Source organism: Chiloscyllium plagiosum, unplaced genomic scaffold, assembly GCF_037043375.1.
Source record: "Chiloscyllium plagiosum isolate Xiang-an unplaced genomic scaffold, Cpla_swu_hap1 HiC_scaffold_19, whole genome shotgun sequence".
Taxonomy (NCBI): Eukaryota; Metazoa; Chordata; class Chondrichthyes; order Orectolobiformes; family Hemiscylliidae; genus Chiloscyllium; species Chiloscyllium plagiosum.
This window is the reverse complement of record NW_028270157.1, coordinates 64,906,618-64,926,868: the sequence shown is the minus strand read 5'-3', so window position 1 is coordinate 64,926,868 and position 20,251 is coordinate 64,906,618. Positions and strand designations below refer to the sequence as shown.

The window sequence follows — 20,251 nt, the reverse complement described above, 5'->3', positions numbered from 1 at the left end:
CACCATCATCCCCACTCACCCACCATCATCCCCTCTCACCCACCATCATCCCCACTCACCCACCATCATCCCCTCTCACCCACCATCATCCCCAATCACCCACCATCATCCCCAATCACCCACCATCATCCCCTCTCACCCACCATCATCCCCTCTCACCCACCATCATCCCCTCTCACCCACCTTCATCTCCTCTCACCCACCATCATCCCCTCTCACCCACCATCATCCCCTCTCACCCACCATCATCCCCTCTCACCCACCATCATCCCCTCTCACCCACCTTCATCCCCTCTCACCCACCTTCATCCCCTCTCACCCATCTTCATCCCCACTCACCCACCATCATCCCCACTCACCCACCTTCATCCCCACTCACTCACCATCATCCTCACTCACCCACTGTCATCTCCACCCACCCACTGTCATCCCCACTCATCCACCTTTATCCCCACTCACCCACCGTCATCCCCGCTCACCCACCGTCATCCCCGCTCACCCACCGTCATCCCCACTCACCCACCATCATCCCCAATCACCCATCTTCATCCCCTGTCACCCACCTTCCTCCCCACTCACCCACCATCATCCCCACTCACCCACCATCATCCCCACTCACCCACCATCATCCCCTCTCACCCACCATCATCCCCACTCACCCACCATCATCCCCTCTCACCCACCATCATCCCCAATCACCCACCATCATCCCCAATCACCCACCATCATCCCCTCTCACCCACCATCATCCCCTCTCACCCACCATCATCCCCTCTCACCCACCTTCATCTCCTCTCACCCACCATCATCCCCTCTCACCCACCATCATCCCCTCTCACCCACCATCATCCCCTCTCACCCACCTTCATCCCCTCTCACCCATCTTCATCCCCACTCACCCACCATCATCCCCACTCACCCACCATCATCCCCACTCACCCACCATCATCCCCACTCACCCACCTTTACCACCAGAACCCTGCAGATCGATTTCTCCTTGAGTTCTTATCCCATTCCCTTTGGAAAGCCAGGATTGGATCAGTTTCAGTCAGGCCGTGCATTCCCAATCCTTGCAGTGAATAAAATGGCATTTCCCTCATGTTGCCATCGGTTCCCTTGTGTTGCCGATGGGAAATGTCAGTTTTTGCCATCCGTGGTTTTCAGCTGTTGCGTTTTCACTTATTTTGCTCTGACTGAAAACAGGCCAAATTTAGCACCATTGTTTTGTTGCTGTCTGTTGCTGTGGTCTTTCTGGTGTCGAGTGATCTGCTCGGTAAAGTGCTGCGAAGGGTTCTAGTCCAAGAGCTTCATCAAACCCCATGTACCTTTCTAGTGAGGCTAAGATGTGAATCACAATGGCTTCTGTATTGTTGCCTTGCTATATGAGATAATTGTGAGCTCTGAATTTGTGCTTCCACTGTCCCCCTGTGGTTCAAACCTCCTGGAAAGGGGTTACCCTTGATGTCCGCTCAGTAAATTCATCTCGCCTTCCCATTTCTCCCTAAACAATTTCCATGGCACAGGCATACGAGCCCGCAGCAAGGTATAAATCTCATCACCATTGGAGATTTCTGTCATCCCTGTGTTCAAGACCCTCCCAACCGGTTGTGTTTCCACAGAGAGGCAGTCTGACCATTCTGCTGTGTGGGGAGTTTGGCCTGGTCTCTGCCCTGGAACAAGTCTTTCACCACGGGTTCAAGTCCGCTCGACTCTTCCAGAAGAACGTCTTCATCTGGGACTTCATAGGTGAGTGCCAGAAGTCTGCTGGTCCTCCTGTGCTGGGCAGTGGAAGGGAGTCACAAAGCTGATGGCTACGTTACACAGAACTGAGCCTTCCTCCATCCCCTCATGTGATACAACCAAAGGATGATGATATTAGGGACAACATAAAGGACCTCACAATTACAGGACGAGTGACATCTGATTAATAATCAGACAGCAAAGGCCATTTGTCTCCGTTGATGGTCAAGTCATACAGCAGGGAAACAGACCCTTCGGTCCATGCCAACCATAATCCCAAACTGAACTACTCCCACCTTCCTGCACTTGGCCCGTATCCCTCCAAATGTACCTTGTTCATGTACTTATCCAGATGTCTTTCAAACGTTGTAATTGTACCCGCATTGATTGCCTCGTCTGGAAGCACATTCCACACACGAACCACTCTCTGTGTGAAAAAAAATGCCCCTTGTGTTTTTTTTTCAATCTTTCTCCTCTCACCTTAAAAATATGCCCACAGTCTCGAAATCCTCCGCCCTAGGGAAAAGACACCTGCTGTTCACCTTATCCATGTCCCTCATTATTTTATAAATCTCTGTCAGGTCATGCCTCAACCTCCGACGCTCCAGGGAAAAAAGTCCCAGCCTGTCCAGCTTCACCTTATAACTCAAAGCCTCCATCCTCAGCAACATCCTGATAAATCTCTTCTGAACCCTCTGCAGTGTATTAATATCCTTCGTATAACAGGGCGACCAGAACTGGACACAGTACTCCCGAAGAGGCCTCATCAGTGGGATTGTGCTCTCTACAGGAAAACAGAGACCCCAGTCCTGATGAAGGGTCCTGCCCGAAACATTGATTCTCTTGCTCTTCAGATGCTGCCTGACCTGCTGTGCTTTTTCCAGCGCCGCATTTTATCGACTCTGACTCTCCAGCATCTGCAGTCCCCACTATCTCCTAGGTTTTTAGATATTAAAATTATCAATGGATAGTGCAGGAAAATAGCATTGTGGTGGAAGATCAGCCATACTCTAACTGAGTGGCTCAACTGGTAATGCTCCCATTCCTTATGAATGAGTGTTTTCGACAAGTCTCACATAACTTCCTTCCTTCTGTATTTGATACTCCTGTTGATAAAGCAAGGATGCCATTTGACTTGTTAACTGCTCTACTTTAATGGAAATCTGATATTGAAAAGGAAGGAAGCCTGGAACCATTCTGGTTTTATTTTCTAACAGAAGTTCTCTCTGCACAGCTTTATGCTTCTGTCCTCTCGCTGCTCTCATTCTAAAGGGACTGAGGTTAACTGCTGTCCCACTGAGAACAGTAATTGGGATCAGCTTTATTCTGTGGAGGTGGCCTGTGTACATAGAACATAGAAGAATACAGCGCAGTACAGGCCCTTTGGCCCTCGATGTTGCGCCGATCCAAGCCCACCTAACCTACACTAGCCCACTATCCTCCATATGCCTATCCAATGCCCGTTTAAATGCCCATAAAGAGGGAGAGTCCACCACTGCTACTGGCAGGGCATTCCATGAACTCACGACTCGCTGAGTAAAGAACCTACCCCTAACATCTGTCCCATACCTACCACCCCTTAATTTAAAGCTATGCCCCCTCGTAATAGCTGACTCCATACGTGGAAAAAGGTTCTCATGGTCAACCCTATCTAAACCCTTAATCATCTTGTACACCTCTATTAAGTCACCCCTAAACCTTCTTTTCTCCAATAAAATCAACCCCAAGTGCCTCAGCCTTTCCTCATACATCAGCAGTATAGTGCCATCTTGTGGAAACTGGGTGAATGACTTTGATGATGATTGGATTGAGTTCCATTCACATAGTGAGCAAACAAATGCGGGGATGCTGGAAATCAGAAACAGAAATTGCTGGGGAAAACTCAACAGTATCTGTGGAGAGAGAATTAGAGTTAACGTTTCGGGTCCAGTGACCTTGCTTCAGAAAAGTTCTGAAATGGAGGCTTGGGCAAAACAGGGAATACTGTCATGGAATCCCTTCGGTGTGGAAGCAGGCCATTGAGTCTGCCCTGACCCTCTGAGGAGCATCCCACCACCACGTCCCCATAACCCTGCATGTAGCATGGCTAATCCACCCTAACCTGCGCATCTCTGGACTGTGGGAGGAAACCGGAGCAAACCCACGCAGACACGGGGAGAATGTGCAAACTCCACGCAGACAGTCACCTGAGGGTGGGATCAAACCTGGGTCCCAGCCGCTGTGAGGCAACAGTGCTAACCACTGAGCTGGCCCTGTCAGTGTGATTTTTTTTAAATGGGTCAATGACAGAAAATGTGATAAATGAGTGTTTTTCAGACTGGAAGAGTGTAAGAGGTGCTGGGACCGCTGCTTTTCTGATAGATGGAAATGTCTTGTACATTGGAGGACAGAGTAAAATTTACTGAGGATCCCAAGCTTGTTGATGTGGCTGACGGTGACGCAGATGTCAGTCAACTGCACAAGCTAATATAATGGGTGGGAAAGTGACAGAGGGAATCAAAAACAGAGAGGTATGAGGGCAGCGAGAAGAGGGAAAAGTAATCTAGATTTAATAGTTAGGTTCTCAAGATCTGCAGAGATAGAGGCATTCACGCAAATCACTCTTTGCAAGCATTGAGAGAACTTAGCAAAGCCTGTAGGTAGATATTGCTGAGCCTCTGGTGATGATCTTTGTGTCCTCACTGTCCACTGGAGTAGTACCAGATGATTGGAGGATGGCAAATATTATTCCCTTGTTCAAGAAAAGGAATAGGGATAACCCTGGGAATTACAGATCAGTCTTTGGTCAGTGGTGGGAAAATTATTGGAGAGGATTCTGAGAGACAGGATTTATGATTATTTGGAAAACTATAGTTTATGAGAGATTGTCAGCATGGCTTAATGAGGGGCAGGTCACGCTTCATAAGCCTTATTGAAATCTTTGAGGATGTGACAAAACACATTGATGAGGGGAGAAGAGTGGATGTGGTGTACATGGATTTTAGCGAGGTGTTTGATAAAGTTCCCAAGGTTGGCTCATTCAGAAAGTAAGGAGGCATGCGATACAGGGAAATTTGGCTGTCTGGCTATGGAATTGGCTGGCCCATAAAAGACCGAGATGGTAGTAAATGGAAAGTATTCAGCCTGGAGCTCGGTGACCAGTGGTGTTCGCAGGGATCTGGGAACCTCTGCTCTTTGTGATTTTTATAAATGTCTTGGATGAGGAAGTGGAAGGTTAGTAAGTTTTCCAACGACACAAAGGTTGGTGGAGTGGTGGATAGTGTGGAGGGTTGTTGTAGGTTGCAATGGGACATTGACAGGATGCAGAGCTGGGCTGAGAAGTGGCAGATGGAGTTCAACCTGGAAAAGTGTGAAGTCGTTCACTTTGGAAGGTCAAATTTGAATTCAGATTACAGGGTTAAAGGCAGGATTCTTGGCGGTGTGGAGGAACAGAGGGATCTTGGGGTCCACATCCATAGATCTGTCAAAGTTGCCATCCGAGTGGTAGTGTTGTAAAGAAGGCATATGGTGTGTTGGTTTTCATTAGCAGGGGGATTGAGTTTAAGAGCCACAAGGTTATGCTGCAGCTCTATAAAGCCCTGGTTAGACCACACTTGGATTATTGTGTTCAGTTCTGGGCATCTCATGATAGGAATGATGTGGAAGCTTTAGAGAGGGTGCAGAGGAGTTTTACCAGGATGCTGCCTGGACTGGAGGGCAAGTCTTATAAAAAAAAGGTTGAGGGAACTAGGGCTTTCCTCGTTGGAGCGAAGAAGGATGCGAGCTGACTTGATAGAGGTGTACAAGATGCTGAGCAGCATAGAGTGGATAGTCAGAGACTTTTTCCCAGGGCGGAAGTGGCTGTCACGAGGGATCATAATTTTAAGGTGATTGGAGGAAGGTTTAGGGGAGATGTCAGAGGTCGGTTCTTTCTGCAGAGAGTGGTGGGTGTGTGGAATGCACTGCCAGCAGTGGTAGTAGAGTCAGATACATTAGGGACATTTAAGCAACTCTTGGATAGGCACATGGAAGATAGTACAATGAAGGGTATGTAGGTTAGTCTGACCTGAGAGTAGGATAAAAGGTCGGCACAACATCGAAGGCTGAAGGGCCTGTACTGTGTTGTACTGTTCTATGTTCTATGATAGTGAACTTCAAAAATATAGGTAATGAGCACAAAGGTGTGTTGGCTTTCATTAGCAGGGGGATTGAGTTTAAGAGCCGCAAGACTATGCTGCAGCTCTATAAAAGCCCTGGTTAGACCACACTTGGATTATTGTGCTCTGTTCTGGTCACCTTATTATAGGAAGGTTATTGAAGCTTTAGAGAGGAGGCTGAACTTTTAGGAACTTCTGTTTAGTCACACTCCAGGGACTGTGTTCACTTCTGGTCACCACCCTATAGGAAGGGTCCTTAGTAGTATGTGGATGGAACGTACCAGGATGGTTTGAGGTCTACAGGAGTTTTAGCTACAAGGTGAGGTAGGAGAAGTTAGTGTTGTTTTCCTTCTGCAGAGGAAGTCAAGGGGAGATTTAATAGGATGTATAAGACTGTGACAGGTTTAGATAAGGGAGATGGTCGCTGATGTACAAGACTGAGGGGCATGGACCTGGGGTTGTGTGTGAGAGCCGCAGGAGGAGTCTGAAGAAGAGCTTTTTTGTCACATAGTGAGTGGTAATGACAGGACATTGGTGAGGCCATTTTTGGAGCGCTGCGTACACTTCTTGTCTCCGTGTTAGAAGAAGGTTCAGAAAAGACGTTACTGAGACAGGAGGCCCTGACTTATAAAGAAAGGCTGAATAGGCTGGGGCTTTTTTTCCGGAGAAGGTTGAGGGGTAATCTTGAAGAAGCAGGAGGAGCATGGACAGGGTGACTATCCAAGGCCTTCACCCCCAGGGTAGCAGGCCAAAACTAGAGGGCAAAGGTTTAAGATGAGAGGGACCTGAGGGGCAACATTTTCACATCAAGGGTGTATGGAATGAGCTGCCAGAGGAAGTGGTGCAAGTGGGTACAATTATAACATTTAAAAGACATTTGGCAGGTACATGAATAGGAAAGGCTTAGAGGGATGTGGACCGAATGCAGGCAAATGGGACTTGCATAGTTTAGTTTGGGATTATGTTCAGCATGGATGACCTGGAACTCACTTCTTATGATGGTGGTGAAAGCATAAAGTATGAATGATTTCAGAAGGGAATATGATGGAGACTTGAAGGAACTATGGTTGAGAGGGAGTAGGTAGGGCTAGGGCGTGAGACTGATTGGAGCATTCCAAGGAGACAGAGAGAGACATGGATTGATGGGCTAGATGTCCTACTTCATTAGCCTAAAGAGTCTATGACTCATTCAACAACTTGTATTCAGGTGGATAGGCACAGCATTGGGGAGGGGGAGTAACTGTGCTTGTTCTGGTACTTGCCGAAGTTACGGCAATTCTGCTACCTAGTCCTCTCGACCCGCCTTTCCTCATTTACCCAGTAAACCAACCCGTGGGCTGGGCCAGTCAGGGAGCTCGTGTTCAGGTTGTGGGATTCAACAATCTGTTCGATCTTTCTACATCTCTCGAAACACAGAGAAAGCCGTCACCTACTTTGAGACGGCGGAAGATGACGAGGACTCTCAGGAAAACCTGCTGAAGCTGAAAGGCTGCTCTGCGATGTTCTGTCAGTACGTCAATGCCATCACCGCAGCCCCCCGCAGCATTGGGAAGGACGGCAAGTTACAGTTGCTCGTCTGTCTCGGGGCAAGGTAAGATATGCAAGTCCCAGAAGGGAACTGTAAAGTTTTGTCCTTTTGTTTTAATGGGGCCATCCCTTGCATTTTTCTAATATGGACCATTGTTCCTTGAAAGTGCAGTCGCAGATAGACAGCATGGTGAAGAAGGCATTTGGCATGCTCATCTTCATTTGATAAAAACATTGAGTATAGGAATTGGGAGGTCATGTTGCAGATGTACAGGACATCGGTGAGGCCACTTTTACAATACGGCAGTTTACCTGCTATTAGAAAAATGTGAAATTTGAAAACATTCAGAAAAGATTTACAAAGAATTGGAGGCTTTGAGCTATCGGGAGAGGCTGAATAGACTGGAGCTGTTTTGCCTGGAGCATCAGAGACTGAGGGGTGACCATACAGAGGTTTTTAAAATCATGAAGGGCATGGATAGGGTGAAAAGGCAAGGTCTTTTCCCCAGGGCAGGGGAGTCCAAAACTGGAGAGCATAGATTTAAGGTTTGAGGGGAAAAAGGAACCTGAGGGGCAACGTTTTCATGCAGATGGGGTACATATATGGAATGAGCTGTCAGAGGAAGTGGTGAATGCCTTTAAAAGGCATCTGGATGGATATATGAATAGGAAAGGTTCTGAGGGATATGGGGCAAACACTGGCAAATGGGACTAGATTAATTTAGGATATCTGGTCAGCATGGACAAGTTAGACCATAGAGTCTGTGTCCGTGCCCTACGTGTCTATGATTCCATGACTCTAAATTGATGCAGATACTCAGCAGGTCAACAGTATCTGTTTGAGAGAGCACAAAGCTAACATTTCATGTCCAGTGAAAGTTTTTCAATTTAAAAAAAATTGGATGTTTTTGAACCTGACAATCCCAAATCTCACTCTTCTGTCTCATTAACGCCCTCGCCCTGACTCACCCCCTCGCCCTGACTCACCCCCTCGCCCTGACACACCCCCTCGCCCTGACACACCCCCTCGCCCTGACTCACCCCCACGCCCTGACACACCCCCTCGCCCTGACTCACCCCCTCGCCCTGACTCACCCCCTCGCCCTGACACACCCCCTCGCCCTGACACACCCCCTCGCCCTGACTCACCCCCACGCCCTGACACACCCCCTCGCCCTGACTCACCCCCTCGCCCTGACTCACCCCCTCGCCCTGACTCACCCCCTCGCCCTGACTCACCCCCACGCCCTGACTCACCCCCTCGCCCTGACTCACCCCCTCGCCCTGACACACCCCCTCGCCCTGACTCACCCCCTCGCCCTGACTCACCCCCTCGCCCTGACACACCCCCTCGCCCTGACTCACCCCCTCGCCCTGACTCACCCCCTCGCCCTGACACACCCCCTCGCCCTGACTCACCCCCTCGCCCTGACTCACCCCCACGCCCTGACTCACCCCCTCGCCCTGACTCACCCCCTTGCCCTGACTCACCCCCTTGCCCTGACTCACCCCTCGCTCTGACTCACCCCTCGCCCTGACTCACCCCCTCGCCCTGACTCACCCCTCGCCCTGACTCACCCCCACGCCCTGACTCACCCCCTCGCCCTGACTCACCCCCTCGCCCTGACTCACCCCCTCGCCCTGACTCACCCCCGCGCCCTGACTCACCCCCTCGCCCTGACTCACCCCCACGCCCTGACTCACCCCCACGCCCTGACTCACCCCCACGCCCTGACTCACCCCCTCGCCCTGACTCACCCCTCGCCCTGACTCACCCCCACGCCCTGACTCACCCCCACGCCCTGACTCACCCCCTCGCCCTGACTCACCCCCACGCCCTGACTCACCCCTCACCCTGACTCACCCCCTCGCCCTGACTCACCCCCGCGCCCTGATCCACCCCCTCGCCCTGACCCACCTCCTCGCCCGACCCACCCCCTCGCCCCGACCCACTCCCTGGCCCCGACCCACCTCCTCGCCCGACCCACCCCCTCGCCCCGACCCACTCCCTGGCCCCCACCCACCTCCTCGCCCGACCCACCCCCTAGCCCAGACCCACTCCCTCACCCTGCCCCACCCCCTGGCCCTGGCCCTGACGCACCCCCTGGCCCTGACCCATCCCCTGGCCCTGTCCCACTCCCTCGCCCTGTCCCACTCCCTCGCCCTGTCCCACCCCCTCGCCCTGTCCCACCCCCTGGCCCCGACCCACCGCCTCGCCCCGACCCACCCCCTGGCCCCGACCCACCCCCTCGTCCCGACCCACCCCCTGGCCCCGACCCACCCCCTGGCCCCGACCCACCCCCTGGCCCCGACCCACCCCCTGGCCCTGACCCACCCCCGGCCCTGACCCACCCCCTGGCCCTGTCCCACCCCCTCGCCCTGTCCCACCCCCTCGCCCCGACCCACCCCCTCGTCCCGACCCACCCCCTGGCCCTGACCCACCCCCTGGCCCTGACCCACCCCCTGGCCCTGACCCACCCCCTGGCCCTGACCCACTCCCTTGTCCCGACCCCACTTCCCCTTCACAGATTTACTATTTTTCTGCAGTTTGGTATGTCTCTCGCTGACCCTTCTCTTGTCAGTTTTGACCAGCTGCCCCTCTCAGCTTCCTGCTGCCACCTCTATTCTGCGCCCTTGCTCACTGTGCCCTTATTCTCTCTGCCTATTCCTTTCCTTTTATATTCTCCTTCTCTCTCTTTTCGTGTAATTTTCTCATTCTCCCAGTGTCCCTCTATTCCCTCTCTCCTTCACACCTTCTGTCACATTCTATCATGCCACTCACTCACTCTCTCTTTCCCCTCTCTTTTGCCATCTCTCTGTTTGCCTCATTCTATCTCTCCATCTCCATCTCCCACCCGCAACCCTCTCTTTCTCTGTAGAGAGTGTTACCAAACTCTGAGTTAAAGGTGGAATATAGGGATGGGTGACCTCGCCCTTGATGAGGTTGAAGAAGAATTTTAACAGAGGGAGAGAGAGAGAGAGATGTGGAAAATGTCCTTAGGGATGGAGCTCCAGACCTGCAAATGGAGGCACAGCAGCCAATGGTGAGATGGGAATGGGAGGTCACAGAGACACCAGGAACTGGCACACTGGCAGAAGTGACAGAGGTGTTCGAGGGGAGAGGAGGGTGTTGGATGGGAGGGGAGTGGAGGGCAGGGCTGTGGAAGGGAGTGGAGTGGTGGGGAGTGAATAAGAGGATGGTGGAGAGGGGAGTGCGGTGAAGGGGCATGGTCAGAGCTGTGGAGAAGAGAGAGGCAAAGAGGAGTGGAAAGACATGGCGGGGAGTGGGGGACGGTGGAGGGGAGTGGGGGACGGTGGAGGGGAGTGGGGGATGGTGGAGGGGAGTGGGGGACGGTGGAGGGGAGTGGGGGACGGTGGAGGGGAGTGGGGGACGGTGGAGGGGAGTGGGGGACGGTGGAGGGGAGTGGGGGACGGTGGAGGGGAGTGGGGGACGGTGGAGGGGAGTGGAGGACGGTGGAGGGGAGTGGAGGACGGTGGAGGGGAGTGGAGGACGGTGGAGGGGAATGGAGGACGGTGGAGGGGAATGGAGGACGGTGGAGGGGAATGGAGGACGGTGGAAGGGAATGGAGGACGGTGGAGGGGAATGGAGGACGGTGGAGGGGAATGGAGGACGGTGGAGGGGAATGGAGGACGGTGGAGGGGAATGGAGGACGGTGGAAGGGAATGGAGGATGGTGGAAGGGAATGGAGGGAGATGGAAGTGCGGAGGAGGGGAGGAACGGGCAGTGGAGAGATGTGACACCCACGTCTAGTTGAATCTGGCTAGGGTGATGGAGATTGCAGCTGATTAGGAAAGGGGTTTGGAGGGGGTACGTGCAGGTTGACCACTGTCTGAAAATCATTCCTTTCTCTGACATAGGGATCACCTGTTACCCCAGTGGATTCCATTGCTAGCCGAATGCCCGGTGATCTCCAGGATGTACGAGGACGGTGCCCTGCTCCGGGACCACGCCGCTGTCAACTCGCTGATCCGGGTGCTGCAGACACTGCACGACTTCAACATCACACTGGAAGCCTCGCTGGTCAAGGGCATTGACCTGTAACATTGAAACTTCAGAGCTGCAGAGCCTGGCCTCACATCCCTATCCCCGCCCCTCTGCTCCCTTCCCCGCTCATCCCACCCACTTAACCTCCTCTGACTGAAGCTGATGGGGCTGGGGGAGGGGTCTCTCAACATGGTGTCTGGACTACTGGTCATGTGACACAGCTTGAAGACCGAGGTGAAACCCACCCTGCACCTGCCCTTGGGCCAAGGAGATAGTATTGACCATTTCACGAAGGCGCTGGACAGATGAGGAGGGTTGGCCTGTTCGATGTGGGACCGTAAATTGTACCTTCCTTAAAGGTTACGATACTGTCAGACGACCGATGGGACTCACTGATTTGTGAAGAAGGGTTCCTGCTCCCCTCCGTCCATGGTGTACTCACGTTGTGTAAATACTGTGAGATCTTCATTATCTTTGGTTTTTTTGCATTATGCTTGCGGGTACATCTGTAGTTCAATGAAGGTCACCTCTGAATCCCAATTTTGTGTGGGATGCCGTGTGACCAGAGAGTGGGCCTCTCTACTTCCTCCAAATTATGTTTCTATATTTTTGCAGCCTCTCATTCTTTCCCCGAATCTCAAAGATCCCGAACCTGCTCCTGATGTCCCGTCCCCTCCATTTCCCCCTGCTTCATTCTGCCCACAACCCCACCCTCCCAACAAATCACCTTTCTCACTCCTGCTGCAGTACTAATGGGCCACGGGTGAATTCAGTCTCTGTTGCAGAGCTCCTGTCGATGAAGGAGATGCCCCTGTTTAATATCCTGTGGTGCTGGGGCCTCCTGTAAATAAGTTGACCAGAGTCCCCACACAGACCTGTTTATGAGCCCAGGGGTTTCTGCCTTCCCAGACTGGGGCTGCTATGAAGAGGAGCAAAGTACCGCAAAGGGCACGTGGCAGGGTGTGATCGCCCTTTGCCCAAGTGCCACTCGGAGTAGCATCAGTCTCCCCTGCCAGTCTCAAGTGGAACATCACTCGTATTTCCATTATTTATTGGTCGAAACTTGAATCCTCAGACAGTTTTGAGAGAACCAGCGTAAATATGGTTGCCAGTGATTTTAGCTGAGGTAGCACTCCCCTCTGTGGATGAGTGAGGGAGTGCAACCCTCCCATAGAGTTCCTCTCTATCTCTCTCTCTCTCTCTCTCTACAACGCATGAAGCCTCCCCCTTCCGTGCCTGCAAATGACCGCACAACATATGGGTGAGAGAGGAGGAGATTATCCCAGATTCCAGCTGCTAGCGAATGTGCTGCCTCCCTTGGCCAAAGTGCCAGTCTACGCACACTGTCCCAGCTGACCTTATTGAACCTTATTGGATGTAGGCCCAGTTTCAGAGTGGGGAGGGGTGCAGAAGAGGTTGATGTCAGTATTTGAAGAAACCCTCTGTGAATTCCTGCAATAAAATTGGAACTAAGCTGTCAGTGTCTGAGAAGACGATGGATGTGTTGGTGTTGAAGAGGGGAGGGAGCCTTCGAGCTGAGGATGGCGCCTGGAGCCCAAGAGTTTGTCTGCTTTCTGGTTTCAGACACTGCACACATTTTCAGTCACTTGGAGGAGTTGCCCTTGGAGAGATAACGGAACACCATTGGGAAAGATTCCTAGAGTTGTGAGGAATTCCTAGACAGGACGTTTGTGAAGATAAAGGCCCTTTATCCCAATCGCAGCGTTGGGCTGTGAAACAGTGGACTAAGAGGGAGTCACTGCTGCCTTCACTCCCACTGTCCCTGGAATGCCACGTTGGAACATTCTTGGTCTGACAAGACACACTGCAGGTGCATAATGTCTGCTGTTGCTGCCTCCTTGGGTGGATCCCAGCTGACTGGTGAGATCTCAAATCACCACGCGGTGACCCTGATTTTGACCATGAATGCTTTTGCTTTGTCTGTTTTGTTCTATCAAGACCACGGGACGGCCACCATCCAGAAAGACTGTTCGGGAAGAGGCATTCTCTCCACTGGGCAATTCCAGGCTTCCCCAGAAATGGTCCACTTCAGTAAAACTCAGGAAGATTCCTCCCTGAGGATCCCCCTGGTTTACCCGCTGACTATTTCCACACCTCCATCTCATGCTCATTCCTGACCCCTCATAAAGGCTTCCAGAACTCTCATGGTTCACGCAACGAGTATGACCAACTCTCCAGAATCAACCCGGCAATGACAGGTCAAATCACCCATGCATTGCTGACAGCGTTTCCAGGGGAAAGAGAATGAGGGCATTAAAAGAAAATGGCGTATTTTCAGTTTCATCATAGTTTGTTTTACGAGTCCCAATGACGTGGAAGATGGAAAAATGCATCAGGAACTCTGTGGTGTTGGCAATTGGAGGAGGGGAGACCATGTGGTGACGTCTCCCAGAATTTGTCCGTACAGGGCTTGGAACTCTGAAAATTTACAAAGTATCATTACGTACACACAGTCAGTGTTGAATCTCTTCAGTATCTCAGAATGGATCCAAACTACCATGGATACAGAGTTGTGCAGTGAATCAACCCATGGGGCTAATGACCCTGGGAGCACTGTTTTATTTTCCTTTGAAAACTGCTGCTTAAAGAATTTATGGCACTTTATCGGAATACTGGATTAAATGGCCCATCCTCATTGGATGGGGAAAAGCTCTATCCTTTTGGATAGTAATGAGAACCAATTGTATGCAGGTTACATAGGACTGTTCCAGTGTGAAGTTGGTCAGTGCACTGTGTGGCTGAATTCCCCCCGCCAGATTTAAAAGTTTCTGGTTTGTATTCTAGTCTTTGTGGAATGAATCAGTCGTTGTTTAGGACTACAATTGACCTCAGTACCCTCGCCTGCTGTCCCTTGGCTCTTGAGCAGAGAAGCCCAGTTGGGCCCTTACTCCAAGTGACCTCCCTGTGATTGTCGGAAGCTGCCAGTGTGGCTTTTGGGTGAGGAATGAAGCCCACCCTGGCTGAACTGCCAATGGTGCCCCAGTCTAAAGAATAACTGAGCACACAGGCGAGGTATAGGAGAGGAGATGTGGTCCTACAGGTACCAACACCCCACTGTGCAAATGGGCAACAAAACACCAATATACAGGTGACACTGTGCTGCATTTCAATGTCCCTAATGCAACTATGGCAACAACTGGCCAAGTAAGTCGTTGAAATGAGTGCATGGATAAAAAGTGTGAGGGCCACCTGTGGGTTCATTTTGCATTGCACACCCACGCACGATTTATCTGTGACAGTGTTAAGCCTTGCTGTAGAATCATTCTGACACAAATCTCTGGGTATGGGCGATGGTTCTATTACGGGTACCTAGATGATGAGACTCTAATCACGTGAGCGAAGGTACCAGGCCATAATGCTATCCAGCAGCTGCCCACTGCTGTGTCTCAGTTCCTGCTGATTGCTGTAACTGCTGAACTGGTATTAATATCTACTTAGTAATCATAAAATAGACGTGATTGTAGATTTATTTTGAGTGCTCGATCTTAGGTTACTATTTTTCCTCTTTTTAAAATAAAAATGACTGTTAACTTCACTTGGAATTGACAGCTCAGAAACAGGCCATTTGGCTCCAGCGGGCAATGCCCCACTGTTTATGCTGTGCACAAGCCTCCTGCATCCCAGTATATTTCATCCTGTCAGTAAAACTTGTCTATTCCTTTCTCTCTCGCAACTAACTTCCTCTAAAAGGCACCTTGACTATTCTCAGTTGCTCCGTGTGCAGTTGCAAGTTCCACATTCTCACCGCAATTTCTCTCAAATTCATCACTGGATTCGTTAGCACTACTTATATTTTGGGATTGTCCCACCAGTTGAAACATCTGTATGTCTACTGTATCAAACTATTTTGTAACTTTTCAACACTTTTACCTTCAGAGGGTAAATGACCTCAGCAGACTCTGTCTTTTTGAAACATTACAGCCTCTCAGTGCTGTTATAGTTTGGCCAAGTGTGGAATTCCAACATATCAGAATGCTTCTTTGACCCTGCATCACATGGGCTTTGCTTTTGCAATGAGACAGTACTACAGACTAACTTTGTACACACAGGATTCTCTTCCTTCGGATCCTTCCTGAAGCTTCTGGCTGTTTAGATACACACACTACCCAGATTTGTGTACAATACGGTGTTATTATGAAACAATCTGATAAATGTCATAAATGTGAATTGCTGACTTTGTACATGTGTCCTATAACTCTTGCATTGGTAATAAAAGATAAGGAAGCTGACCAGTCATGTACTCACTGTTGGGCTGTCATTTTGTTCTTGCAGCTGAACAAATCTGCAAATTTGGTGTTTAATCCGGACAAATGCAAGGTGATGCGTTTTGGAAGATCAAATTCGGATGCAAATTGTACAATACATAGCAGAACCCTTAGGAGTATTGACATACAGAGAGATCTGGGTTTACAGGTCCACAAATCCCTGAAAGTGGTCAATCTGTGAAGGTGGTCAAGAAGACATACAGCATAATTGGCTTCATCGGCCAGGGCATCGAATATAAAAGGTTCACAAGTTATGTTACAAATGTACGAAACTTTAGTTAGGCCACATTTGGAATGTTGCATATAGTTCTGGCCGTCAAACCACCAGAAGGATATGGATGCTTTGGAGAGGGTGCAGAGAAGTTTCACCAGGATGTTGCCTAGTCTGGAGAATTTCTGTTACGAGGAGAGGTTGGATAAATTTGGATTGTTTTCACTGGAAAGACAGAGGGGCAACCTGATAGACGTCTACAAAATTCTGAGGCGTGGATAGTCTGAGACTTATGGTTCAAGCTGGGGGGGGAGGGGGGCAACGTTTAGGAGAGAAGTGTGGGGAGAAGTTTTCTCATGGGGCGGTGGGTGCCTGGAACACACTGCCAGTGGAGGTAGGCACATTACCAACGTTTAAGGCGTATATTGATGACACATGAACGGGAGGCTATCGGAGGGATTGGCAACAAGTAGCAAGTCTAAACATAGATTAGGAATTGGCGCAGGTTTGGTGAGCTGAAGGTTGAAACTTTATTGCTGGAACAGCACAGCAGGTCAGGCAGCATCCAGGGAACAGGAGATTCGACGTTTCGGGCACAGGCCCTTCTTCGAATCTCCTGTTCCCTGGATGCTGTCTGACCTGCTGTGCTGTTCCAGCAATAAAGTTTCAACTTTGATCTCCAGCATCTGCAGACCTCACTTTCTCCTCCCTGGTGAGCTGAAGGGCCTGTTTCTGTGCTGTATTGTAATGTGTAAAGCTGGTCTATCTATGAGCACGTGTTGCAGCAGCAACACATTTTCAGCTCTGATCTCCAGCATCTGCAGTCCTCACTTTCTCCTATATATGAGCACACAAAGGTGGCTGATCCATTCTATGACGTCTGCAGTCACAAGGCTGGGTGCTTTCCATATACCCCCTGTTCCTTGGGAGAGGCAAAAGAGCAAGGCAATTCAGAGCCAGTAAGGGAGAACATCTACCTGGAAAATTCCACTCCAATTCAATCCAGAAAACACACTTCTCCTGCCTGATACAATCTCTATCTTGATGGACAAGTCCAGCTCCCTCTTGAATGCAGCAACCACTACGCCCCAGGGGATTTAAGGGAATATAGTGTCAATGGACACTGATCCAGAATCCACTGGCCACTAATCCAGAACCAATGCTGTGGGGACATGGGTTCAAATTCCAACATGGCAGCTGGTGTAATTTATAAACTATTCATAAAATCTTAAATTGACAGCTAGGCCCAATACTGGTGAGCACAAAACTGTCACCAATTGTTATTTTGAAAACTGCTTAGTTCACTTCTGCCCTTTGTGACTCCAGAACCACAGCGATGTGATTGACTCTTGATCATCGTTCCATGGAATGTTATTTGCCACTTGTGCAGACCTCCCAAGTGTGTATGCAGTTCATTGACACACCCAACAACACGTGTGAATCTTTCTCACAATTGCACAGTCATGCAGCTTAGAAGGGACATGGCTCTTAAACTGCCTCTGCAATGGCCAAGCAAACCACTCAGTTCGAGGCAACAAATCCCCGCATCCCTTGAAAGAACAAACGTTTATTCTGACAGTTTATAGCAACGTCTTGCACTTACAAAACACCTTTTAAATGAAAGTAAAAATCCCAAAGGAGCTATTGAGCAAAATTTGACACCAAACCGCACAAGGATTTTAGACAAAAGAACAGTCCAAGGAGCAACTTAAGGGAGAAAAGAGGGGCAGGGTGGTTTTGAGAGGGAGTTAGAGACTCAGATGAAAATTTTAAAATCATGAAGTTGCTTAACCAGGAGCCAGTTTAGGTCACAAGTACAAAAGTGATGTCAGAGCAGGATTCAATACAAGTTGGGGCATGGGAAGAAGAATTTTGGATAATAATTTAGAAATTCCAGAGAGGAAGGTGGTAGTAGTGTGGTTGGGTGTTAACGGCGTATGCATGAAAACTAATGCACTATCTTCAGGTGACTTTGCTGAGCGCTAGCATATGCAGTCATTGAGATGTACAGCACAGAAACAGACCCTTTCGTCCAACCCGTCCATGCCGACCAGATATCCTAAATTAATCTAGTCCCATTTGCCAGCACCTGGCCCATATCCCTCTAAACCTTCCTATTCACATCTACATACCCTTCAGAATCCCATCTACAAGCCTTTTAAATGTTGTAATTGTACCAGCCTCCACCACTTCCTCTAGTAGTTCGTTCCAAACACACATCACCCTCTGTATGAAAACAGTGTCTCTTAGGTCCCTTTTAAATCTTTCCCCTCTCACCCTAAACCTATGCCCTCTAGTTTTCAACCCGCCCACCACAGGGAAAAGACTTGGTCTATTTATCCTATCCATGCCCCCCCATGATTTTGTAAACCTCTATAATGTCACCCCTCAGTCTTCAATGCTTCAGGAAAAACAGCCCCAGCCTGTCCAGCCTCTCCCCATAGCTCAAACCCTCCAACCCTGGCAACATCCTTGTAAATCTTTTCTGAACCCTTTCAAGTTTCACAACATCTTTCCTACAGCTGGAAGACCAGAAGTGAATGCAGTATTCCAATAGTGGCTTTACCAATGTCATGTCCAGCCGCAAAATGATCCCCCAACTCCTATATTCAATACTCTGACCAGTAAAGGAAAGCATACCTAATGCCTTTTTCACTATCCTATCTACCTGCGATTCGACTTTCAAGTAATTATGAACCTGCACTCCAAGGTCTCTTTGTTCAGCGACACTCCCCAGGACCTTACCATTACGTGTACAAGTCCTGCTCTGATTTACCTTTCCAAAATGCAGCACCACATATTTATTTAGATTAAACTCCACCTGCCACTCCTCAGTCCATTGGCCCATCTGATCAAGGTCCTATTGGCCTCCTCGCTGTCCACTACACTCCGATTTTGGTATCATCTGCAAATTTATGCTCTTATGCTCACATCCAAATCATTTATATAAATGACAAAAAGCAGTGTACCCAGCACCAATCTGTGTGGCACTCCACTGGTCACAAGCCTCCAGTCTGAAAAACAACCGTCCACCACCACCACCCTCTGTCTTCTACCTTCAAGCTGAGGAATTAGAGAGAGCCAAAGATTAATCCTTGTAGAATACCAAAGATAATGGCACAGAGAGTAGAAAGTAAAACCAGTATAGTTGATTCGATAAATGAAAATAGTACCAGGTAATTTGAAAATGCTGGTGGGGTGTACGAATACTTAATTGGAGTGATTAAAATGTAGAATTCCAGAAAAGATCGGCATGAATGTGGAGAAAAATGGAAGGTTGGGGTGTGGGGAGGGATTTGCTCAGATGGTGGGGTTAAGGGGAAATTTTTCAGAAAAGAAGTACTGACAGCAGATGTAAATCTATTTGAGCGCACAAAACCTCCTATCAGCTATCAGGGGGTGTCAGCAATTTTAGTAGGAATAAGATGGGAGGGAGCAGGATCAGGTCTCATGCATAAAGTGAGCTCTGAGAGTCTAGAGTTGTTTTCTCTTATGAGAGATTTAGAAGTAGGGGGTCACAGCCTAAAGGTAAGGGATCATCTATTTCATACAGATTTGGGTGAAAACTTTTATGAGGATTGTGAATCTTTGGAACTCTTTTCCTCAGAAACTGTTGGTAAGCAGAGTCTATGAATATTTTAAGGAGATTTTGACAGATTCTTGAGCAATGAAAGGTTATGCGGGGAGGGTGGTTAGATTGAAATGTGGAGTATGTGATCTTAGTCAATGTCAAAGCATGAACTAGGAGCTGAATGGCCACCTGCTGCTCCTAATTCATGGGTTTGACTATTGATGCATGTGAGGGGAGATTGGAGAGAAAGGTGATAGTTCAGGGTCGGGGAGGAATCTACTTCAGATGGAGTTTGGCCCAGTGAGCTCATTCTAAGGGAGGGGTGTGGCAGAGACAGACCTCAACCTCCGTCACAAAGGGTTCTAGTTACTGTTGGCGAGGGTGCAGGAGATATTTAAAAATACAGTTTGTGATGATGAAACAGGTTATTTTCTGCATCTCAGAAGATCCTGAAATAATGAGCCAGTTTAGCAGCTATGCGTGGACCTAATAGTGTTCTTTGTGGCCAAATCTGGTTATCATTAGATCCATCTGTTTGACATAATGGAGTGGGAATGAGGTTCCATACTATGGGGAACATTCTGGGTGAGAGAGGATAATGTTTGCAGAGAGGATTTGGACATCAAAGGTGGTGAGAAGCTGATCAAACAGATCAACAAGTGAACAGAGGCCCAAAGTTGGCAAAGCTGGGAATTTGACAGTACAGTGGACTTGATCTAAGGAGAGATACAGAAAAAGTTCAGAAAGAGCCTCCTCTGTCCCACCATCTTTAAT

The 20,251-nt window shown here is 49.5% G+C and overlaps 1 protein-coding gene across 3 annotated transcripts in view; it reads left to right on the top strand.

Annotated features, from left to right (window-relative positions):
• LOC122559492 (DENN domain-containing protein 5B-like) overlaps positions 1 to 15,659 on the top strand; it is a 359,734-nt gene extending 344,075 nt beyond the window's left edge. For all 3 annotated transcript variants that reach the window (XM_043708993.2, XM_043708996.2, XM_043708995.2), the window contains 3 exons: positions 1,620 to 1,746; positions 7,293 to 7,467; positions 11,283 to 15,659. In XM_043708993.2, the coding sequence (XP_043564928.2) occupies positions 1,620 to 1,746; positions 7,293 to 7,467; positions 11,283 to 11,466 (486 nt within the window). In that variant the 3' untranslated portion in view covers positions 11,467 to 15,659. The remainder of the gene's footprint in view (positions 1 to 1,619; positions 1,747 to 7,292; positions 7,468 to 11,282) is intronic.
• Positions 15,660 to 20,251: the final 4,592 nt, after the last annotated feature.